Raw genomic sequence first — 22,349 nt, 5'->3', positions numbered from 1 at the left:
AATGAGTCAAGACGCGGGCCGCCTTTACCTCGCCGTCGTAGTGCTTGACAATCTGCAGGTCGAAGAAGTCATCCTCGTCTTCACCACTCAGCGTGGCGTCCCAGCCTCCTGCGTCGGGAACCTCAAACTGGTCCTGGGAACTCAGATCGTCAGCTGGAGGCACAAAGATGAAATGTGTAGGAATGACAGAGGGTTAATTGCCTTGAAAATCTTGAATAGCAACAACCTGTTCTGAATACACCAACGACAAACATGGGGGAGAGCAGATAAAAAAGTCATTGATGATAAATAATAATGATTTAATAGCTTCTTGTAGGGCAGGGGTGGGCAAACTCTGTCCTTGAGGGCCAGACTCCTGCAGGTTTTGGAGGTTTCCCCTCTCCAGCACAGCTGATACATGATCAGCTCATCAGCAAGCTAATAACGATTGATCCTGTTAATTGGAATTAGAAGAGGGAAACCTCTAAAACCTGCAGAACTCCGGCCCTCGAGAACCGAGTTTACCCACCTCTGTTGTAGCGGTACCTAATTTTGTGGGCTGTGAACATACGGCTCAAAATAATGATTTCATCTAACAGCAAACATATGACATACGCTTGAGGTTGAGGAAGAGGACTGGAATGTGAGTCTCCATGCCCGGAAGCGGAACCCTAGGCACAAACACAAACGTCAACGTCAGCATTCATCAACTCATTACACTTCAGCAAACACCCGCTTTCCATTGGTGCAAATTCCAGCGTTTGAGTCCGCTAATAATCTCTTAATGACTGCTTTAAATCAAAAGGGCTGAGTTTGTGTTTAATTCAGGGATACTGAGACTATTTCATGCGTCCTTCTGTGAAAGATAATTTCATGTTGATCCAAGGGGTGACCATGGCTTATTTTTGCCCCCTAATGCGCAATTAAAATACATTTTGAGAGTCGTGTTAGAGATTTTCTCTCTCCAAGTACCCAGAAAGTGCTACAATGTAACTTTTAGCGGTTGATTTGGGGATCATCAAACTTGGACGTCATGCTGTGCTCACATTGAGCGGCATCGGCACAAAACGTCGCCATTTGGCTTCTTCCAGCTCTCTAGATTAGCCGTTTCCAATCGGTTGGTCAATAAACAAGCTTTGGGCAAAATCCACTTCAAAACAAATTGCTGACTTCCTGTTGAGCCACGAGTCCTTTAGACTTTCTGTGTGTCCTGGTATGAGAGACATGCCCATCCATTTTCCTATCTTTCCAGGGGGTGCTCCTGAGTGGCTTTCTGCGGTGGTTGTATTCAGGACCTCTAAATTACAGGTATTTTCACCAAGGTAGATGCACATATTAATCTGTGAATTTGTATTGGGCATGTTGATTTTTAGACCTGTTTCTATTGTTGACACACACACACACAAAAAAATTACCATTCCGCAGGTGCTCCGGGAATACCACTGCCTGCGGAGGGCACCATAACGGCATTCCGCTCTTCCGTCAGTGTCAAGCGCCATTCCAGCAGCTGAGCCTCCCTCTCCATGTCGTCCTCTGTCTTTTCTACAGAGACGCACGACGACTAACATGTCAAATACACACTTGACGTGAAGTCTCGTGTGCTGCTGTGTCTTACCTGCTTTGCTGACCAGACTCTGCAAGTGCTGATCCAAGTACTCCTGCCTCTTGGTGAGCGCCGCCAACCACTGACGGCGCAAACGTTCCAGGTCTCTCTCCTGTGCAAGAAAATGGACGTTATTCTAAACAATTCTAGGGGGCGGTGTCATTTCCTCACATTCTATTGCGGTCCCTATAACCGTTTTCCACCTGGTAACTGTCCATCTCGTCTCCCTCGGTGCTGATGGTGCTTGTGATCTCCACGCAGCCCACCGACACAGCCAGCACGATCTCCGATATGAGCGGCATGGTGCCCGAGTCCTGGACGGAGCGCACGTCCACCTGGATTCTCCTCGCCTGACCCTGGGGGAGTAAGAAGCCAGGGAAGGACGAGCTTACTTTGGGACTGCTTCTGTAGGGTGACAACGGGGGAGACGTTTCATCGTACTTGTCGGAGCTGAAAGATTCCGCCGGTGTTGACGTCTCGGGCGGGAATGACTTCAACTGGGACAAAGTCTCCGTTCTCATTGATCTCCAGGATTTGGATCCAGAGTTCAAGCCGGCGCATTACCTCACTCCACCTGCGGGGCAAAAACAAACACCTCCGGGTGGTCACATACAGCACAAAAGTGGAAGAAAAAATAAAAAATAAAAAAAGTTAGGGACTCACTAATGGGCTTTTGTGTGACATCAAATGTAGTACAACCTTTACAGGTGAATTTAATAGGAAGAACTTTCACGAGGAGCACAGTGGTCCTTTTACGGAAGAGGATTAGGGCCAGTAAAGAGGAAAAAAAAGGGTCGGCAGGATTCTCACTTTATTCTCAGAATTCTGACTTTAAAGTGAGAATTCTGACTTTGTGATGTAGAGCTATGAATTGTGGGAGGAAGTCAGAAAGTCAGAATTCTGAGAATAAAGTCAAGAATTCTGCCAACTTTTTTAATCTCTTTACTGGCCCTAATCCTCTTCTGTATCCTTTGGACATTTTAGAGGTTAGAGGTGGAAATAAAAAAATTAAAGGCATACAAATTACATTTCCACCCAATTTCATTGTTACTGATAAACACTTCAAACGATATTTTATTTGCAGAGACCGTTGTAACTGTGTCAATGTTTTTGACATTTGTTGCCTTAAGGTACCCAGCGTGACCCAAAGAGTCACCTTGAAATTAAAGTTTCCAACAAAATTATTAATTAATGAATTAGTTACGGCTTTCGTAAGACTTAATGAAACTTGAAATGGCCCCTAAAAGGAAAAAATCTTCACCTGTCTCGAAGTGTGCGCGTCTTTGCCTGAATGATGCTGAGGTCCCACAGGGCCGGGTTCCTGCCCGTGTCAGCCTGCCTGTGTCCGAACACCTCGATGGCCACGGCACCTTCGGTCAGGTATTCGATGAAATCCTCCGACACGGACACGGCCAGCTCCTTGCAGCTGTCGAACACCACCATGCAGTGCGGGTCCTTGGTGCTGGGCGACGACGACGAGGGGTCCACCTCAGGGGCCACGATGATGGGCTCAGGCTGGTCCCAGAAAGAGTACTGGCAGAACACGAAGTTGGACAGATACTGGGGGAGACCAGTGGCCTGCAGGATTTTAATCTGGAGAAAAAATTTTTTTATTGCTGATGTTGATCCAGGAACATCATTGACAATCAGGCACCAGGCATTTGGCAGTTCTTACCATACAGACAAGTTTGCGGTCCTGAATTTCTGAATCTGGGTTGCTGTCAGGATCGTCTCCTCCGGCGATGTTGTCCTCCAGAGCACCCCCAACCCTCACCACCTCAACGTGGAGACGCCCAGCCACCTGACAATGACAACAAAAAACAATGACCCTTTCTGAAAATGTCAGTCTTGGAATGACGTATGCATTTTTCTCAGAATTTAAAACATTTCCCAGATGTACGTTTTTGTTGATATACTGCAAGGATCAGTCGAGTATCTTTTGGGGGGGCGGGTGTCATGCAAATGAGCCACAAATGCAAATGCTCAACCAGCCCCACCACCATTGCAGGGCCAATGCATTAATTTGGGAACCACAATGTGGGGCCTTATTATGTAAATTAGCGAGTCACATCACATCTAACATAATTCAGTTGAGTTGATACACAGATGCATCTTGGGAAATACGCAGTTCACAAAATAATTATTTGGTAATTTTTAACATTAAATTGGTAATTTAATTTAATTTCACAAAGGCTGGGCAGGCAAACCAGAGATCCAATTATTTTATGCATAAGCTATTAATAAGCTACTTACACAGAAGTTTGAACTTAACTCTTTTACTCCCACACGTCATCCAAAAAACAACCCCGACAGTGCCAGCCGATTTCGAACATTTTAACTCATCTTTTAAGGAAAACAGAATATTGTGTGCTGTGACTACATAAACATGGTGGGTACCAAATGAAAGATTGTGTTCCATGCTTTCATCAGAAAAAAACTATGTTTCTACCTTATACCGTTCTTTAGTAATCACCATTTGAAAACAGGTCATTTGAGTGACATTGAGTGAAAAATAAAAAGGAGAAAACAAGCTTTTTGTGAAAAGATAAATTTTCTGCACAACAGTGACTTTGACACTAATATTTTTTTGCTTAGTGACGCTCTGTGAATTAGATTTAATGTGACAAAGGCTTTGATCCTAAGATCAGCCATGTTTTCATGTAATTTGACACCCTGGGAGCCCATTGAAAAGAGAAACAATGCTGCCATCTGCTGGCCATAGTTAGTGGGTGTTTTGGGATTTTACAACCCTAATGACAAGGCAGTGCTGCACACATTGCAATGCCCATTGAGAAAAAAAAACAATAGTAAACCACAATTAACGTTTTTTGGCGGCATTAATTTGGATTTTAGTATACGTTATTAAACGTTTTTGGCTGTAAGAAGAGTTAACTCTGACTTCTTACCTCTCCTTTCTGGTTGATGATGGGCACGGCGTACTGTAGCTTGACGTCATAGAAAAGGCAGGATAGGAAGACGTTGGCCACGCCGATCAGGCTGTGGTTCTCTTGCTCATCAAAGAAAGGATCGGCCCGCCGGAAGTATGAGCGCATCCCCTGGATAGACGGAGGAAGAGATCGTGAAAAACAACGTTAACCTCCAGGGGTTCTGCTTGTCAAAGCTTTCAACTGCTAAATTACCGGATTGTCGTTGTCGTGCAGGTGGTAGTCCTGCCACTCCTGGTAGAGCTCCCTCATGTCCACCAGGCGGTTCTCAGTCTTCTCCAAGCTCCAGATTTGCTTGCCGCGGCAGCGACGTCGCACCTGAATGGCGGGTTCGCTGAGCACAGCATCCCTCTGCACACACATATACACTGCAATGAGGGGATGTGACGCCAAGGCTCGGAATGGACGATTATATTTATTGATTGTAGTTTATTTGTTAGGACGTTTTTTTATTTCTGTAGTTCATAGCACATTCCCTGATGTAATATGGTTGCGAAAGAGAGAGGAACTAGTTTGCAAAAGCAGTCTTATTTAGCAAGCTTAATTTAGCAACTTTTCTGACCCTTCTTATTTGTCAATAAAGTGACCAGCCAGTTTGAGCTTTCGACAGTTTTCCATTCAACAAGAATGGATCCCAGTGAGAAGCACAAGTGCGGTTGAGTTTGAGGTTCGAGACCTTGCGGTTGGCGTTCAGGTTGTCTGAAGGGATCTGTAGGGTGACTCGGTACTCGGTGTGGCGTTCCAGCTCATCGGCGATGAAGCAGGCCTCTTGCGCCAGCAGGTTGGCTCTCACTATTTGCTCCCGCAGCCGCCTCAAGCTCCTCACCAGCACAGCCTCCCTTGAAGGAGAACATTTGGAGCACAGGCAAAACGAGGCATTCATAAGCCACAGTACCACTGTAGTCCCGTGATAGAAACACAAGCCCGATGAGGATTTACCAATTGTGATATGTCCTGATCAAACCAAACTGAACTGAAGGTCATACTCTCATTTGATGTTGAACCTTCACCTACCTGTCTTCACTCCACTGTCTCAATCTGCTCTGAGCGCTGCTCGAGTGGCTCATGCCTCCCATGCTAAGCCTCTCCATGCTGCGGTAGTGAGATTGCTGGCCGGTGCCGGGCTGGCCAAATGCGGGCGGCCCCGGGTTGCCTGCGGACAGGCGGTCCGGATTTAGCTTGCGGCGTAGATGCTGTAGCTCCTGCTCGTACATCTGCCTCTGGCGCTCCAGGGCCGAGCGCTTCTCCTCTTCGTGCTGCCTCTCCAGCGACTGCAGGACGCTCTGCATGGGGTCTGACGGGACAAAATCATGTGAAGGTGGGTGGCGCCATTTTTACTTTGACGTTGAAAAATGCAGTGGCGGGCCGTGCATTTGGTACGTGGGCTTTCAGTGGGGAGTTACCAGCCTTTGCACATCTCTTAATACCACCTCATAATTATAGTCATCAACAACACACAAATATGCATGCAACTGTGCTACATACATCACATTGGTCTATCCTAAAAATGTAATGTCGAGGCACTGAAGGTTAAATTTACATCGCAAAACAAAAAGACAGAAATTTGATTGAACAAAAAAATGCAACTTCCACATACATGTACTAGAAAAAGCGCAGCCAAGACAAATACTAAAATGAAGAGAATAGATTTTTGGGAATACATTCATTCACTACAACTCATATGCTCCCAAATACGTATAAATACGTCTTATTTTAAATATTTCCATGCTCCCAAAGACGTATTAATACATTTTTGTTAAATGTTTTTTTTTATGCTAGAGCATACAGAAGGCTTTGATGCAGCCTCTGAACTGAAGAGGGACGCTTGAAGAATGGTAGTTATTACAAAAAACGGCCAGCAGGTGGCAGCAGAGTATAAGAGATCAACATGGGCCATGTTGTAACAAGCTCTTCTCCCCACTGTTTTAAACAGATTTGTGAATAATGATGAATATTAGCTATATTCTAATGCTAATTGCTGCAAAACGGAAACAGATATAAACATAAACAAATATACTTTTTTTTCTGATGAAAGAAGAGACTCTAATCTTTCTTTTGGTAGGTTCAATGTTTTTATAGCAATAGAATACAATATACTGTGGGCCTGGCAAAATCTGTCAAAATCCAGTAAAACAGCCGGGAGCGAAGGGGGTTGCTCCAGTGAAAATGGCTGGCAGTGAATGAGTTAAGAAACAAATATTACAATTTAGGTTGTGAATGTAGGTCAGTGCATCCAAATGTGTTTACGTCAGCAGAGAAGGCCTCACTGGCCTTGACCACTCACCACGAGAGAAAACCGACCTGCTTACCATTGTTCCCCAGAGCCTTCATCATGACTTCGGTCTGAGCGAACTCGTAGGAGAAGCTGACCTCGCTGGATACTTCGCTGGCAGAGTCACCGTCTGCATCAAGCTGCTCGCTGCTTCCGCTCTTCTTCATTACGCTGCCATCGCCCTCCTCGTTTTCCGTGCTTCGAATACGCCGCTTGGGAAGGTTGATCCTGCAGGGGAAAAGGGTGTATGGCTTTAGCTTTCGACGCATACGCCTCCCAGACACACACACATGCAAACGAGAAGGGGACCAGTTACCTAAAGAAATGGTTGTTTCCCCAGAGGATTCGGTCGCCGTGGTGAAGCTGTAGTGCGCAGGTGGCCGGAGAGCCATTTACACACGTCCTGTAACGTTTCATTTTACATTCAAAATTAAAATGAAGTTGACATGATAATTCAGAGGTATATCCATTATTAAGTAGGGGAAATAATTGTCAACCCGGGCCAGGGGAATAACATGGAGGGTCGGCTCATCTAAGTCCATGGCAAACCAAATGTTGTAGTGCTTGTATTAGTTATCGTTTACCACCGTGTTGACGATCATGGAGTAATTTATGGGCATCTGCACATGCAGGTTGTTTCATGCATCTAAAATTCATATTGTATACATGTGTAAAGAAAGAAAACACAGCAATATAGGTGGAATGTGTGTCACTTGAAATGTTCGTGGAAATAAGACAGTCCAAAAAATATTATAAAGTCATTAAGAGGAACTGAGTACAAGTCAACCTAAGAACATTTATAGTGTACTGTAAGTTGCGTTCATTATCTTTACCGAGCGTTGGGGTACGGGGTGAGCATGACGGCGGGGTCAGCGGTGATGTCGATTACGCAGTGCTCGGCCTGGATGCCCATCCCGCACAGCTGAATGTCCTGGGAGTCCGCCGAGCCCACTTGGGTGTGGTCCTCCTGAAGACCAACAGTCAAGACGAGCAGAATGCATTTGCAAAATGCTAGATAATGTCTCCACGTAACAGAAGATCATCTTTAATCTCCAGATTTAATGTATGTAAAATATATTTAAGTGCTTGTGGAGCTGCTGCTTCGGTTAGTAAAGTAGCTCACCTTTATGCCGATGGATTGTAATAATTATTGTTACTGCTAGGAAAACGAGAGGCGTTTTTTTGGCTAGTGGATTTAGCACCTGACGACAAAGAAGTGCATGGCGCCTATTAATCTTCCTGTAGTGATGAGATTAAATTTAAAAGTTTAAAACAGTGTTTACAAATGTAAAAAAAAAAAAGAAGCATTATTTATTTTTATTCCTCCTTTTTTTATATACATACAAAAGCCCACAGTGCACATCTCGCAAGTCACGATTTGGCAAATTTCCTATTATTTTAAAAATACTTTTACTTTTGGTCAGTCTGCACACGTGGGTTTCATTTTTACGAATTATTGACAAATCTGAAGTGTTGAAAATGTCTTGGTCTCTTTGATGATGCAACGTTAATGACTTAAAAAATATGTAATTTTCGGGGACTCCTAAAAAGCGACAATTTTGGGGGTACAAGCTTTTGGCCCGACGCCAGCAACATACAAGCGCACCCACACACACACACAAACACGCACTCAGGCTCATATTTTGCACACCGTGTTTAAATTTAAAATGAAGTGAATATGCAGCTTGTAAAATTGTTTAATTTCAAATGTTAAATAGATTTGTGGTGCCAATGCTTAATTAAGCCCACTGAATTAATTCATTGTTTCATGTGTGTGTACCTTTAAATAGTACACCAGCAGTTCGTTAAGTGCTGGGTCTGCATTCAGGTTGACGAGGAAGCTCTTGTCGTCGCCCACTTTTATGCCCGACGACTGGAGGGAAATTCCAAGACTTTCCAGCTGCTTCTGACGTGCCTACAAGACAACATAACGTGGGTTAAAATAAATTTTTGAAAACTAGTTGTAGGATTCAAATGTGATTATCACTCTTCCACGTTGCTGCCAACTTTTCCATAATATTTAATTCATAAACTTTTGTTATCGCGGTTACCTGTGCAACCTCCTCGGTTTTACGAAGTTTATCCTCCCACGTGACGGTCATTTCGTGAATCAACTTCTCAGACTCTTCCAGGCGCTCTTTGAGCTCCGGAGCTTTCAAAGACTGCACGGAACAGAAAGTAACGAGGAGGTCAAGATGTGGTCAGGATGTTGAGGATTACTTGAAAAGGAATCTCACCTCGGCTTGAGTGAGCTGCACTCGCAGCTTCTCCACCTCCTCGCGCAGCTCCCGGATGATGCGAGCGTTGGGGTCCTCGTTGACGACGGCGTGGTTGACGATGCTCTTGGCCCGGTCGGCGTAGCGCAGCGTGGATAGCGTCTCCTCGTAATTGTCGGCCGCCGGGCTCACTGTCGCCACCATCGCCGTGCGGCTGTTCCCGCCGAGGCAGTCCTTCAAGAGCGGAAATGACCAGAGCGTCAAAAGAATCAGAGCGAGAGGAGGATGGCACGTGCACGTTTGTACCTTCAGCAGCCATGTCAGAACAGAGTCTCGGTAAGGAACAAACTTGGTCTTGTTTTTGGCAGTTCCTTGCTCTGCCAGAGCGGAGATCACCAGGCCGAGTGTAGTCAGCGACCTGGCAGGCACACAAACACAGTCCCGCTTTTCATTAGCTTTGAAAAGAAAACAATCAACTAAATGCTTTGTGTTTGAAAAAACTAAACTTTTGATGTTACGAGGATTGCAAAGTGGTGGAAAACTTACAGTACATTTCTATGGCAAGTTAAAATAGGGAATTTTGGAAGTATTCAAAATAGCAACTGGTCATTGGAGAGATGCTGGTCTGCTACTGTTGAGGTGCCCTTGGGCAGGGCGTTGTCCCCAAACAGGGTGGTGAATATGTCATTAAATTAGCAGCCTGTCAAGCAAGCTCTTTTTTGAACTGATTGTAGAAGCAGTTTTTTAAACTGTGGGTTGGTCTTTGTTGATAAATTGAATTCCAAATAATATCAATTTAAATCATAAAAATTATTCAATCGAAGAAATCTATTGATCTTCTTTTTTTTTTTGATGTTTGCGGGGACCACATGTGTTTGCCTAATGGCCTTCCCTTTATGAGGCAGAATATTGTTTGCCTCACCTCTTGCTTTTATCTCTTGTAATGTGATCAGCAAAACTTCATATGCAGCAATTAGTAGCCTGACTATAGAAAAGTAAAGTGCATATTGAATTATTATTATTATTATTATTTTTTTTTTTAAATATCGACAAACCGGTAAATCTTTTACTGTAGTATAGTATTTTGACCAAGAGATGGTGGCGTTTCTCTGTGCTGTGATGATTAACTACTAACTAACTACAATTCTTTGGTGGTCGGGAGGAACGAAATAGGAGAGGCAATATACAAATTTAGCAATTTTGAAAAGCACAGCCCAAATAACTCAAATTGGAATTAATTTTATTTAATCTTTATTATTTATTTTTTACTATTCATGATGCAGATGAGGCTCTGCTGTTCCTGCCTCCCCTGACTGCACATCCCTGATTGAAAGGGAACATATTCAAGCATAAATAAACATTTCGGTTATGCTAAAGTTCTGAGATGGAAGTCGTCATAATATGTAAAACATGCTGGAAAATCTGATGACGTGTGTGTGTGTATGTATGTGTGCGCGTGCGTCTGATTCATACTTGTTGATGTTGCTTCCCTCCTTGAGACGCTCTCCAGCTGCTCCGGTTTTCGCAGCTCGTTCGCTTCCAGCCAAATCCACAAGACTCAGCCGACTCACTTTCTCACCGCTTGTCTGTGAGAGTGAGAGAGAGAGAAGAAAGAGAGGAAAAAGTCACATGATTTGCGGCTCATTTGCTAAATTAAACAAAATATGTTTCGAGGCCGCGTGAGGACTTGCTGATGCGGCTCGACAATACAAAAGGCTGTTGTGATTCTAACAAATCTCTGATGTTTGTTACGCAGCAGAGGACGACTCGGGCAAATTTGCATGAGAGCTGATGATAATCTTCTGTTTTTTTGTTCGACAAAGTGACTAATCCTCACGTTGAAGCTTACTAAAAACAAAGACTGGATTCCACTGCAGGTCCAAGCGCTCGATTCCAACTGACTGCCTACAGTGACACCTTGACTTACAAGTTTAACTCCTTATGTGAGCCAGCTTATAACTTAATTTATTTATACATCCAATTTTGCCCATTGAAATGAATCTTAAATCTGGTCTATGACTTTGCTTTGGTTAAAATTTACAGTTAATGTTTTGTATTAAAAAAAATATATATATATTATGTATATTTCTGTTTGGGCAGACGCATCATCAATCTGTATAGTTTGATGAATCGGGCTGTTCACAATTACGCCCCAAACTGCTATTTTTTAGAACAGCGCACTTTCAGTTGAGTCTTGGGCAACAAACGGAGCAGTACACAGGCAGGCGACTGAGGCAAGTGTATTCTGAGCCGACTCGCTATTTCACCATAAATATCCTTAACAGACGTATTATGGTTACAACAAACCTCTGCTGCTTTGGTGTCTGCCGCGCATGTGACTGGCGATGTTGTGACCGTCTTCGAATGACGGGAGTTTTCCGGAGCTCAGGAGGAATATCTACGCTGGCTTCAAGCATGTAAACGGCAGGGATTTACGCAAAAAATGTCACCGAGGACACCTACATGTGCTCTCTACAAGCTGGCATTGACGGGGTTTGGCTGATCCACACATTTACACTGCACTTGCACTTGAGTGACATCCGTATATCAATATTTGGAAGAGGCCTAAATCAGGTTTCATTGATTTTTTTTCTTCTTTATTTACACATTGCCATGACGCTTGTTGAACCCCCCCCCCCCCCCCCCCCAAAATTTTTTTTTGCTTGATGACAAACATAAGAATGCAGAGGACTGAGGAAAACAGAGGCCTTGGAAACGCTTGTCAATTATTAACGTAATGTGCCAGTCGCTGCTTTGTGACCGTCGATGAAAGCGAGGAGTAAAATTAGTGAGGCCTGAGGCTCCGAGCTTAAGATCTTCACGTTCAACTGCACAAGCCCAATGTGACTAAATGAATTCCAGCCAGTCGAGTACAAGAAAATGTCTCCCTTCAAAAAAGAGGTAAGGCATATAGAAACAAGAGCTTTGATATATGTATGTGTTATAACATGATTACAAAGTCTTTAAAAAGTGTACACGAGGAGTTTTCAAATCGCTAAAGATTGTTTATTATTGCAGACCAGGCACATAAAGACGAAGTTGTTAAAAGGCAACATCGTCAACAAGACTCACCCCGGATTGCACGTCAGTCAGGGTGTGCGTGAGGATGATGTTGAAGACGGCATGTGACCGACTGCTCTCCTCGTTCATGTTGGTGGCAGCAACGGTGCGAGACTTATTACCCTCTGACATCAGCACCTCAATGTCCTGTCAATGATTGAATTACTTCTTAGTTCTAGAGTTTTTCCACACTACACCACCGCACGTATATTCACTCACGCTTGGAATAATTGTTGAGTGTTGAGGGCGATTCTTTTGCCGAAAAATGATTAAAACTGTTGGCAGCAATGATTGTGCCTTTGCGCCTCAATTCTCACGGCTAATCCTTAATGATCATTAAATATTGACATTACGGCAATAATAAGCAATTCAAAGAAACACATAGTAAGCTGACCTTGTAGTTAGCCACAGCTAGCCGTGATAGGCCATCCACGTAAGGACCCAACACTTTATGTTCTCTCACTCTCAGGGCTTGTCTGCCCCTGCAACGAAAACAAGAATGGCGAACAATGAAAACTTTCCGTCTTGCGTCAAGATCCTCGCGGTTCTGACCACACAACCGCAAGCCGGTTTGTGATCTCTGACCCTCATTCAGACTGAGAACTTCATCACTGGCAAAGCACATATGGTTGTCAGATGGTCTGCTCTTCTTCCACCCAAACAAGCATAGAGTTTAAAGGTCAATCCAAGTCAAAGGTTAGGTCATCAGCAGCAGGCCAGTGGTGCTGATTTAGTGTCGGACATGATCTGAACTCCACCGGGCACGACCTCTAAAACCGGTGACCACACACGGCAGCTGGCCTTACACAGCATCTATCACTTTCTTAACATCACATGTTCAGCGGTTTTTCCAACAGGGGAGATGTTGAATTACGTGAAAAACACAAATGCTGACTCGCTGCAGTGGAACTACAGATAAAATGATTATCATTACCGAAAACAGCCACAGTTATCACAATAATTATAATAATAATAATAATGATAAAAATGTGCAGACTTCTTACAGTGGGACTCGTGATAAAACCACCTCCTGCTGTCGACTGAAATTGACGTCAAACTGCCCCGGACCGCGCACTGCAAAGGTCACGTGATCAATCTCGGAAATCAGGTGAGCCGCGATGTGCTGAGCGCTTCGATGTCAATTTCAGTCAAAAGCAGGGGGGCGGTGCTCCATAAAATGTCAGCCATCTTGGATGGCTAAAAACGGGTAGATTAATTGCCTAAAAAATATTGAAAAGAAAATCTTATTTGACTTTCACTTTAACTAAAATTTAATTAAAAAATATTAGCTGGCGGTAATTTTTTAAATTCAACTTTATCATTTTTTCCCCATGCCATTTAATTATGATCATCCAACTGTGAAGTTTCAAGAAGTACATTCTCCTGTCGTCAGTTATTTAACAGCATTGAGGTCAAGGACGTACCCTTTGGGGTCCAGCAGATCGCGAACCTTTTCGTTGTAGATCTCCATGTAGGAGACCTCTACGGTGAACTTCTCCTGCTCACGCTGCTCCTTCTGCGTGCGTTCGAACAGAGCGCTACACAGGCGGGGGATGAGACCAGGTTGGTCCCCTGAACCCATCATGGTGTAGGACTTTCCGGAACCTATGCATGCATAAATAAGAGGAGGAATGCCCCCTTTAATGAAAGGCTGGAAGAACAGCTTTCAAAAATACATGTGATTGCATTACAGACAGCGAGACAACCAGAAAATGCAGGTTCCTTTCTAGTTTGCTTCAAACTCCACTTTAACTTGATTTATACCGCAAGAGATGATTTCAACCAACCAGCATTAGTTGACCGCTTCCCCCCCCGTCTGCAGTTGAGTAACGTACCGGTTTGTCCATAGGCAAAGATGCAGGCATTGTAGCCAAGGAAGGCGTTATGAAGAAGACTTTCCCCAAGGCACTGAAACACCACCTCCTGACCTGGAGAGACAACCACGTTGAACTGTCACTTTTAGTCTTTTAAAGATCAAGATTTATGACAATATGTGCCGAGTAGGGCTGAACGATGTATTGTTTTCTGATTTCTGAAAACGCAATCCAGTGACTGCTAAAGCTATGCTGCGGATTTTTTAAGCGCTCTTATCTCCACAAGTTCACCAATCAGAATGAACATGCTAATCGGAGACAGCAAAGCAAGCAAACCCATCAGCACTGAGCTGGTTAAAAGAAAAACAGCAGTTCGCTGTCCTCTCCTCTGAATCCAACACTTCCACAGTTTTCGCATTTAAATAAAAAAAATACTTCCATTACAATATTTACATTCACGTTTATATACCGTAACTGTGAAGGGATTTAATTTATAGCATCAAAAGTTTAGGACATTTGTCCTAAAATCGTTCAGCCCTAGCGCCGGAATGTTTTTGGCAAACTGACCGGCAAAGTTCTCTTTGTCTGATTCGTCCATGGACCAGAAGCAGTAGTCGTAGGCAAAAACCTGGAAGCACACACAGGCAGATGGAAATGACTAAATGGTTGCTATGGTGTGAATGTACAATACAAAGCTAAGATGGTTTCCAATAGGAAGTCACTCCGACACAGCCGTGTCTTTGTTTGAGGCCAAGCGTGACTCACGGGCAGCAAATATGACCTCATGCTGACGCGGTCAAAAAGTTGGCATTACCTTAGACTGATTCCTGGTGATGTTGTGCAGGGGGTCAAAGGGCATGTGGGGAAAAGGGAGAGAAGACATTTTATGCAGATTAGACAGGGTACAATACTTATTTATAGCAAAGAATCACAATCATGTGCCTTTTGAAGACGAGAACAAAAATAGCTCGAGACACTCGGCAAACATTTAATTGGCCTTCGTGTGCGTATGCGTTTGTTTACTTCCTAACTGCATGTTGTCATTTGTCCCAACAAAGTTTTATGCTACCTGCAGGGTAGCAGTGGGGGCTGGGGGATTGTACATGGGTTGGAATAGCTGGAGGTATTTTTTAAATGAGACGGGCGGGGGGGGGGGGGGGGGGGGGGGGGGGTGGTACAACTGGGTTTTTGGGTCGAGGTTATGATAAGAACCGAAAGTGACATTTAAAAGGGGGAAGATGCTGTGAATATACTATTAAAACATACTGTATATGTATAGACAGTAAGGTCAATTCCTTTGTTTTTGTTGTACTGCATACTCAAGACATTTTAGGCTTTACATCAAAAGATGAATAATTGTCTTCCATAACAGGTTAGAAAAAAAATCTCTCAAGGTCCCATTCCCAGAATTGAACAGGAAGTCAGCATGGCTCCAGGGTTTGTACTTTGACAAACTCCTAATAGGGAATTCCCCCAAATGAGCCCCAATCAGACCGTATCAAACTCATCTAATGCGGGCAAAGCATGACGTTAAGTTTGACGGCCATTTTGATTGTTGGCCACGAAAAAATGGGCTCTGGCAGAGTTGCCGTAGATTTTACTTGGGTCAGTAGGCTTAGTTCTTCACGCAATTTGGGTACCAACCACACAGACCCCAAACCATATAAGCAGCAGAAGAAGAAAAAATGATTGATCTTATGAAAACCTGACACCAAAACTCCAGATGGAAATTCCTCAGCAACCACAAGTATTTCTTTGTTGACGAGTCAAGGTTTAGACTTAAAAACATGTGAAAATCATCTCTGCGTGCTTCTTAAACCACATCTCATTTGGCCCCCTGAAAATGAAGAACAATGTCTGACTGCTGCCTTAAGTTTCAAGTCAAGGACTTTTTAAGTTAACATGTCAATTTCAACAGACGTGCTTTACAAAACTAAATCTTACAAATCCCTCAAAATCCTCCCTTTTGGCTCATAAACACATCAGAATTTATATTCAATTTATTATGCTCTATCTGTACATGGCCGGCACCAGCACCAAATGTGCGCCAGATGGGCCATGGGACCTGCTAGCAGTGACTATGAAATAAAAACTCAGGGGAAAATACAAAATACAAATAATAATAATAATCAGTGACAAAATCATAATGCAAAATGCATCAGGGGAGAAGAAGGAAGGAACAACTGTTATTTTACCAATTCAGGTATAATCAAATGAAAACCAGGGCGTTGCTCATGGGTGAAACACAATCTTTTAAGCTGTGTATTAGATCCAGATGTGTAAATAAATACTAGGAAATTAAATGATCATTTGTCTTATACATACCTGTTGACCAAAATGTTTTTTTTTAGGCTGCAGTGAAAACAAAAAGAGTTGGCATCACTGTTACGGTTGCAATAATAATTGAATGGAGAGCAACTAACTACTAGCACTCCTTTATCATCTTCAGAGATCAATGGATTATAGAAAGAGAAAATTGAGAAATATGCACTTAAAAAAAAAATCCTGGATTTACATTGCCATCGCTGTGTTAAAAAAAAATAATAATAATAATAATAATAAAAAAGTCAAAAGTCACACCAAATTTGATTTCTAACAGTCCTCACAGAAGATGTCAACAAACCTTAGGAGGCATCATCTCAGTGAAAATCTGAAATAATAGTTTATCGCTTATCTTATCATATCATATCATATCTTATCTTTTCAAAATATATTTCTAAAATAAAGCTTAAAGGGCCTTAATTAAGATGTTACTAAAAACACGTTTTATGACGGCGCAAGGAACACTGTCCAACAAACTGTTCATAAAAATCGCAGGTTGTTGACATTAATTTTTTTAAACACCAACGTCAGACCGTGGCCGGTTTTTGACGTTTGCTGTGATGACAGCTGTCGCGGCCGCTTCGAAGTCATGAGAAGACGCGTCTTCGCCCTTGTACGTTCTATTAATGAGGTAAGCCGTCACCCGCCCCCAACGCCCGACGCCAAACGAGTAGCGAGAATTAGACGTCCCGGAGAGCCGTGGGCCTGCTCCTCCACTCTCATCACCGTCATTTAGAAAATATCTTCCTGCATGGCTGCTTCCACCCCCCCCTTTAGCCACTGTTCTTGCATTGTTCTTCCACCCCTCACGGCCCCCCCCTTGCTGGGAATGTACCATCCACGGCTGCGTGGGGAGGAACGAGGAGTGGAGGCCTGAGACTGGAATGTTCAACCCAAGCAGAGTTGGCGCAGACCCGACACTGCGCGTAGTAATGATGGCAGCTGCATGGCATGGAGCCGTCGCCATTTTTCTGTCAACCCCGTCATTTTTTGACTTCGGAGATGGTGTGTGAGTCGTAACAGAGGTGAGACACCACAACGCGTTGTTCTTACGCATCTAGCGGCATATGCTCTCATGTGCTTAAAAGAAAAGTTGCGCTGCTGCGTACCGAGCTCATATACGCTCATTGACTGCCCGACTGCCGCTGTGCGTCCCTACTACTATTAAAATGACAGCCGGATGTTGTCATATTGTCATTAATATTGTCATATTAATTGGTGAGAAAAAGGATCAGCGCCAGCAGACTTTTTTCAGTAAAAAAATAAATAAGTAAAAATAATTATTAATCCCTACATTCATTTATTATTTATTTATGTATTTGTATTGCTATTATATTTAAATATCTGACTTGTTACTAATTTATTTTCGGGTTGCTCTTAAGTTACTGTATATGGTAAGTTTGTTTTTTGGTAAATACAAAGTCTTGGAATCAATGAATAATTGTGTTTCAATATCAATTAAAAAAACAATCCTGATTAACTCATTCCCAGCCATTTTCACTGAAGCAACTCCCTTCGCTCCCGGCTGTTTTACTGGAGTCTGACTGATTTTGCAAGGCCCACAGAATATTGTGTTCACTTCTTTTCTTTCATCAGGGAAAAAATATATTTGTATCTGTCTCTGTTTTGAAGCAATTAGACTTAAAATATAGCGAAGTTTCATCATTATTCACAAATCTGTTTAAAACACTTGGGATATTTTTTTTTTTGCAACATGGCCCTGGGTGATCTCTTATACTCTGCTGCCACCTGCTGGCCGTTTTTTTTTGTAATAACTACCATTATTTTAAACGTCCTCTGCAGGTCAGAGGCTGCATCAAAGCCTAAACATATAAATATGTTTTGGGGACCATGTAAATATTTAGAATAGAACGTCCTACTTGTTATATAATGTCACCTGACAAATGGCCATCATCAAAACAACTACAAGACAACGGTTTAAAATCTCCATCAGCTGCTCGAAGAATTATCTGTCACTGATCTCAGCAAAGAACAATCCAATCAATTTAGCGGCAAAACGGCACTTCTCGTTTGTAAACTGGTGTCTGTCGGTGGGATTACACAAACCGGCCTTACGTGACCTATTGAGTCTATTTATGCAGGAAATGATGATAGGCTCTAAGTCCAAAAGAAAACAAATCTGTGCTAATGCACTTACTGTAGGGCACTCGGCCAGGCACCAACTACCAGTCACCTTGTTTGTTGGAAGCACCTGACTGAGCGGGAATCGACACTTGGCTTTTGCTTACGGCCTTTCAAACAACATTGGGACAATCCCACTCGATGCAACTCAGTCGATGCAAAGCTGTTTATTTGTATCCAATCAAGGATAAGCCCACTCAAGTTAATAATTCCTGGTTCAGAGGAGATACGGATGAAGACAAACCTGGCAGGTTTCTGCAAATTGCCAATCGGAGCCAAAAGGCATTTACAGTATTTGCATGGATAAATATTGTTGCAACTGTTCACGCACAGACACCACAATCGGATAATTACGTGACGTCAGTCAGCGCTTGTTGAAAAAAATAATAATAATCATTTCATAGCTTTTCTCTCGGCTGCACTGCTTTCAGTACATGTCGGTGGATGTTGGAGATGTTTGTATCATGTTTCTACCAAGTTATGACATCCTATTTCAGAATTAGAATCAATGTTATTGCTATTTATCTATCTATAATTGTTGTAATATATTTGCTTACTCATGTTTTTCACAATGCAGTCCTGAGATTTAATTTTGACTTTTGAGATCTGCACAACAAATGGTTCTCAAAATAACATTATTCACAGTATATAAAAGTATTTATTTATTTATTTGCCTTTGCTATTGAACTGATATTTGCGTTTGAAATAGTGAAAACATCCCATTGACACCATTAATGAAAAAAGCCATCTTGGTGGTGCAGCTGCACCTGCGACATCACATCACGGTCCCCCACTTCCTGTCGGCGAGTAAACGCCGGGTAAAGCCTTTTCCTTCCTTTATGCAAATGTTGTCGAGGCACACAAAAAAAACTGAGAAGCATCTGCGTGGCGAGGCCAAACACTCTCGCGCCGCTTCCTCGGCCTTTTGTCAGCCCCACAGGCAGCCGAAGAAACTACAGGCAGGCTCTTGTTCACGCCTTCATATAAAAGTCACCAGGGGAAAGTTTATGGTCGACAGATGCTCCAGTGAATGAGCCCGTGGACTTGTAACGCTGGAGGAAAGGGGCTTCACAGTCGCTGGAGTCGACCCCGGAGTTAACCTGAACAGCCCCCCCACCCGGGTGTTGTTGCCGCAGAAACAGAAAACTTGAAAAAAAAAAAAAAGAAGGGAGGAAGCCAAGGCGGTGGGAGAATGACCAACCGAGTAGAGTCCATCTTTTTTTTTTTTTATGAGCAATTGTCTGGCCTGTTTTTCTTCCAGGCCGAAGCCTCAAAATCGGCCTCGTTCCCTTATTTATTTATTTTTTCTCAGTCTGTTCCACCAGTCACGAGATCTTTTCTTCTGACACAGATGATTTGCTCCGAACGGAGAATATGTTTATTTAGCAATCTCATTAGGGACGCGCAGGGGTGATTAAACTAAAATGTCCCCTTCGGAGTTTTTTGCGGCTGTTGTAAAAATATCTCTGCATTGGCAGAAGGCTGTCAAGTGCATACCGGGGCAATGCGGGACGGCCGATTACCGGAATACTGACGGCACAATGAGGGAAAAACGGGTTTCATACATCATATTAGACCCGTTTCCCAAACGTTATCAAGCCACTATTTTACATGAGAACAATCTCACGGGACACAAGCAAAAATGTCCCAAAAGGTATAAATACTAAAACAATGATGAGCTTGTCTCAATTTACTGCTTAACTCATTTGCTCCCAAAAACATAAGAAATATGTTCTATTTTAAATGTTTTAAGCGTCCCAAAGATATATTTATACGTTTTTATGCTAGAGCATACAGAATGCTTTGATGCAGCCTTTGAACTGCAGAAAACGGGTGAAGCAATGGTAGTGATAACAAAAACGGCCAGCAGGTGGCAGCAGAGTACAAGAGATCAACCAGGGCCATGTTGGAAAAAAATAACTGTTTTCCCACAGTTCTAAACAGATTTGTGAATAATGATGAAACTTAGCTATATTCGAATGCTAATTGATGCAAAACGGAAACAGATAGAAATATACTTTTTTCCCCTGATAAAAGAAGAGACTAATATTTATTTTGGTAGGTTCCATGTTTTTATAGCAATAGAACACAATATTCTGTGGGCCTTGCAAAATCAGTCAAAATCTAGTAAAAACAGCCAGGAGCGAAGGAGGTTTCTTCAGTGAAAATGGCTGGGAGTAAATGAGTTAGAAGGATATTTGACTCATTTAGCTATTTTTAGCAGTTAAGAAGTTAATAATTTGTCTATAATTACTTTGATAACTTCATTATTTTTCATGTAAAAGTAATACCTTTAAAAACACATTTTACCACTTGCCGTCAACTGAAAATGACATCACAGGTGCTGAGACGTCAGGTAACGACCAATCACGGCTAACCTGTTTTCTGGGTTCGGTCATGTGACATGCGCCAACCGAGCCGTAATTGGTTGGTACTTTGTACCTGAGCTCTGAGCGCCTGTGATGTCATTTTCAGTCAACAGCACGTGGATTAAATTAATTCCAGACAAAATATGAACTTCTTACTACAGAAAATGGCAAAAATGTGTCAAGAATCTCTTGAACTAAAACATAGCAAGCCCATTTGTGCTCGTTCCATTCACAGGATTTGTGCATTTCCTGCCAACTGCCGCATGGTGACGACGAGGCTGCATTCCACACAAAGCTGACCATGACACAATTACATGAATGAGTAGAGTCCAACCAGCAAGCAACAAACTGGACATACCTGGAGTCGCTCTTGCCCAGGTTGGCCATCGCAGGATGGAGGACGGTCTGGTTCTTCACCATCTCCACCACACACTTGGTGTTTAATTCCTTTTCTGCGGACAGAACGCGAGCGCATGCTGCTAAGATGAAGACTCTTTGGATTCAGATGCCGTTGCGAAGCTGTACATTCAGACAGTTATAGAATTAGGAGCGCATTTGGAAGACACAATTGTAGTAATCTATTTTTCATGTGACGCCCAAACAATGATTGCAGTGTTTTACGTTTCAAGATCAGCTGTGTCTAATTTAACACTGCAACTGTGGAACATCTTTTGGGAAATGGAAGGGCAGAATTTGCAAAATGACCTTTTACCTTGCGTTAAGTTGTTGTTTTTTTCACCAAGTTAATCAATAGAGCAGGACACGCAGCTGACATGACCCTGAACGGTTTGTTTAATAATGAACACCGGGACGGTCATCAACAGCTCAGCAGAAGTGGTCCTAATGTTGCTTCATGTATATAATATACATGATATAATGAAACACAGAATGATGTCACATTTAAAGCCCAATAATTAAAAACTCTAAAGTGTTGCTCTGTTTGCTCGTTGATAAGAAATAGAGGTGGGAGTCTTTTCCCTCCCATTCAGCGCACCTTCCTCTGGAATTCACTGCAGATTTCAATGTCTGATTCATCCTGCAATGGATTTAAATAGACAATCTCCTCACTCTATTAAAATCTCCCTGTTTCAAAGCATGCGAGACATGCATGAACAAGCTCAGATGCTAATGACTTTCTAAACGTGTTTGGACAGGAAAAACACCAGTTTTTTTGGAGTGATAATAATGTTTTTTTTGGGGGGGGGGGGGGGGCGGATGCTCGAGATAAATCACGGTTAATGTAAATGGCAACTGGCTTCCACTTTCCATTGGCCGTAACTACAAGGGAGTTCGGGTCAAAAGTCGGAACCCGATTGGCCGTCACTCAGATCATCGAAGGCCACGGCCATGGGAACACGGCGGCTCTTACGCAACATTAGCAAATATTCCCTCCAAATCACTCCCTTCCTGCCTTTGTCCCGTTTTGCCCGCCACACCAACGCCGTCCTCAACCTTATGAACAAGACTGTGCAGTGGCTAATTTGCATGTGAAACTTGTTCAGCTTTTTAACTGGTGACCTAGTGACTATTACCAATAACATGACCAATACTTACACACAATGAATCGAACTTCCAAAAGTTTGTTTGACCCAAAAATGAAGATGGAAAAAAAAAATATCAGGAAAAA

The 22,349-nt window shown here is 42.8% G+C and overlaps 1 protein-coding gene across 2 annotated transcripts in view; it reads right to left on the bottom strand.

Moving 5' to 3' along the window:
* Positions 1-22,349, bottom strand: part of kif13ba (kinesin family member 13Ba) — a 38,976-nt gene that overhangs the window by 11,492 nt on the left and 5,135 nt on the right. For both annotated transcript variants that reach the window (XM_086070816.1, XM_086070817.1), the window contains exons 2-28: positions 21,081-21,174; positions 14,704-14,716; positions 14,457-14,517; positions 13,911-14,003; positions 13,500-13,680; positions 12,470-12,557; positions 12,088-12,222; positions 10,489-10,601; positions 9,322-9,433; positions 9,037-9,249; positions 8,851-8,961; positions 8,580-8,714; positions 7,633-7,766; positions 7,116-7,202; positions 6,837-7,027; positions 5,542-5,821; positions 5,204-5,366; positions 4,723-4,878; positions 4,489-4,638; positions 3,258-3,383; positions 2,844-3,175; positions 2,024-2,156; positions 1,786-1,938; positions 1,595-1,694; positions 1,395-1,521; positions 595-650; positions 29-153 (exon numbers count right to left, since the gene is read on the bottom strand). In XM_086070816.1, the coding sequence (XP_085926942.1) occupies positions 29-153; positions 595-650; positions 1,395-1,521; positions 1,595-1,694; positions 1,786-1,938; positions 2,024-2,156; positions 2,844-3,175; positions 3,258-3,383; positions 4,489-4,638; positions 4,723-4,878; positions 5,204-5,366; positions 5,542-5,821; positions 6,837-7,027; positions 7,116-7,202; positions 7,633-7,766; positions 8,580-8,714; positions 8,851-8,961; positions 9,037-9,249; positions 9,322-9,433; positions 10,489-10,601; positions 12,088-12,222; positions 12,470-12,557; positions 13,500-13,680; positions 13,911-14,003; positions 14,457-14,517; positions 14,704-14,716; positions 21,081-21,174 (3,662 nt within the window). The remainder of the gene's footprint in view (positions 1-28; positions 154-594; positions 651-1,394; positions 1,522-1,594; positions 1,695-1,785; positions 1,939-2,023; positions 2,157-2,843; positions 3,176-3,257; positions 3,384-4,488; positions 4,639-4,722; positions 4,879-5,203; positions 5,367-5,541; positions 5,822-6,836; positions 7,028-7,115; positions 7,203-7,632; positions 7,767-8,579; positions 8,715-8,850; positions 8,962-9,036; positions 9,250-9,321; positions 9,434-10,488; positions 10,602-12,087; positions 12,223-12,469; positions 12,558-13,499; positions 13,681-13,910; positions 14,004-14,456; positions 14,518-14,703; positions 14,717-21,080; positions 21,175-22,349) is intronic.

The sequence above is a fragment of the Leptonotus elevatus genome, chromosome 3 (assembly GCF_054856555.1).
Source record: "Leptonotus elevatus isolate MCC_2025b chromosome 3, RoL_Lele_1.0, whole genome shotgun sequence".
Classification (NCBI taxonomy): domain Eukaryota; kingdom Metazoa; phylum Chordata; class Actinopteri; order Syngnathiformes; family Syngnathidae; genus Leptonotus; species Leptonotus elevatus.
Note: the sequence above shows the minus strand (reverse complement) of the source record. Positions and strands in the feature narration are given on the sequence as shown.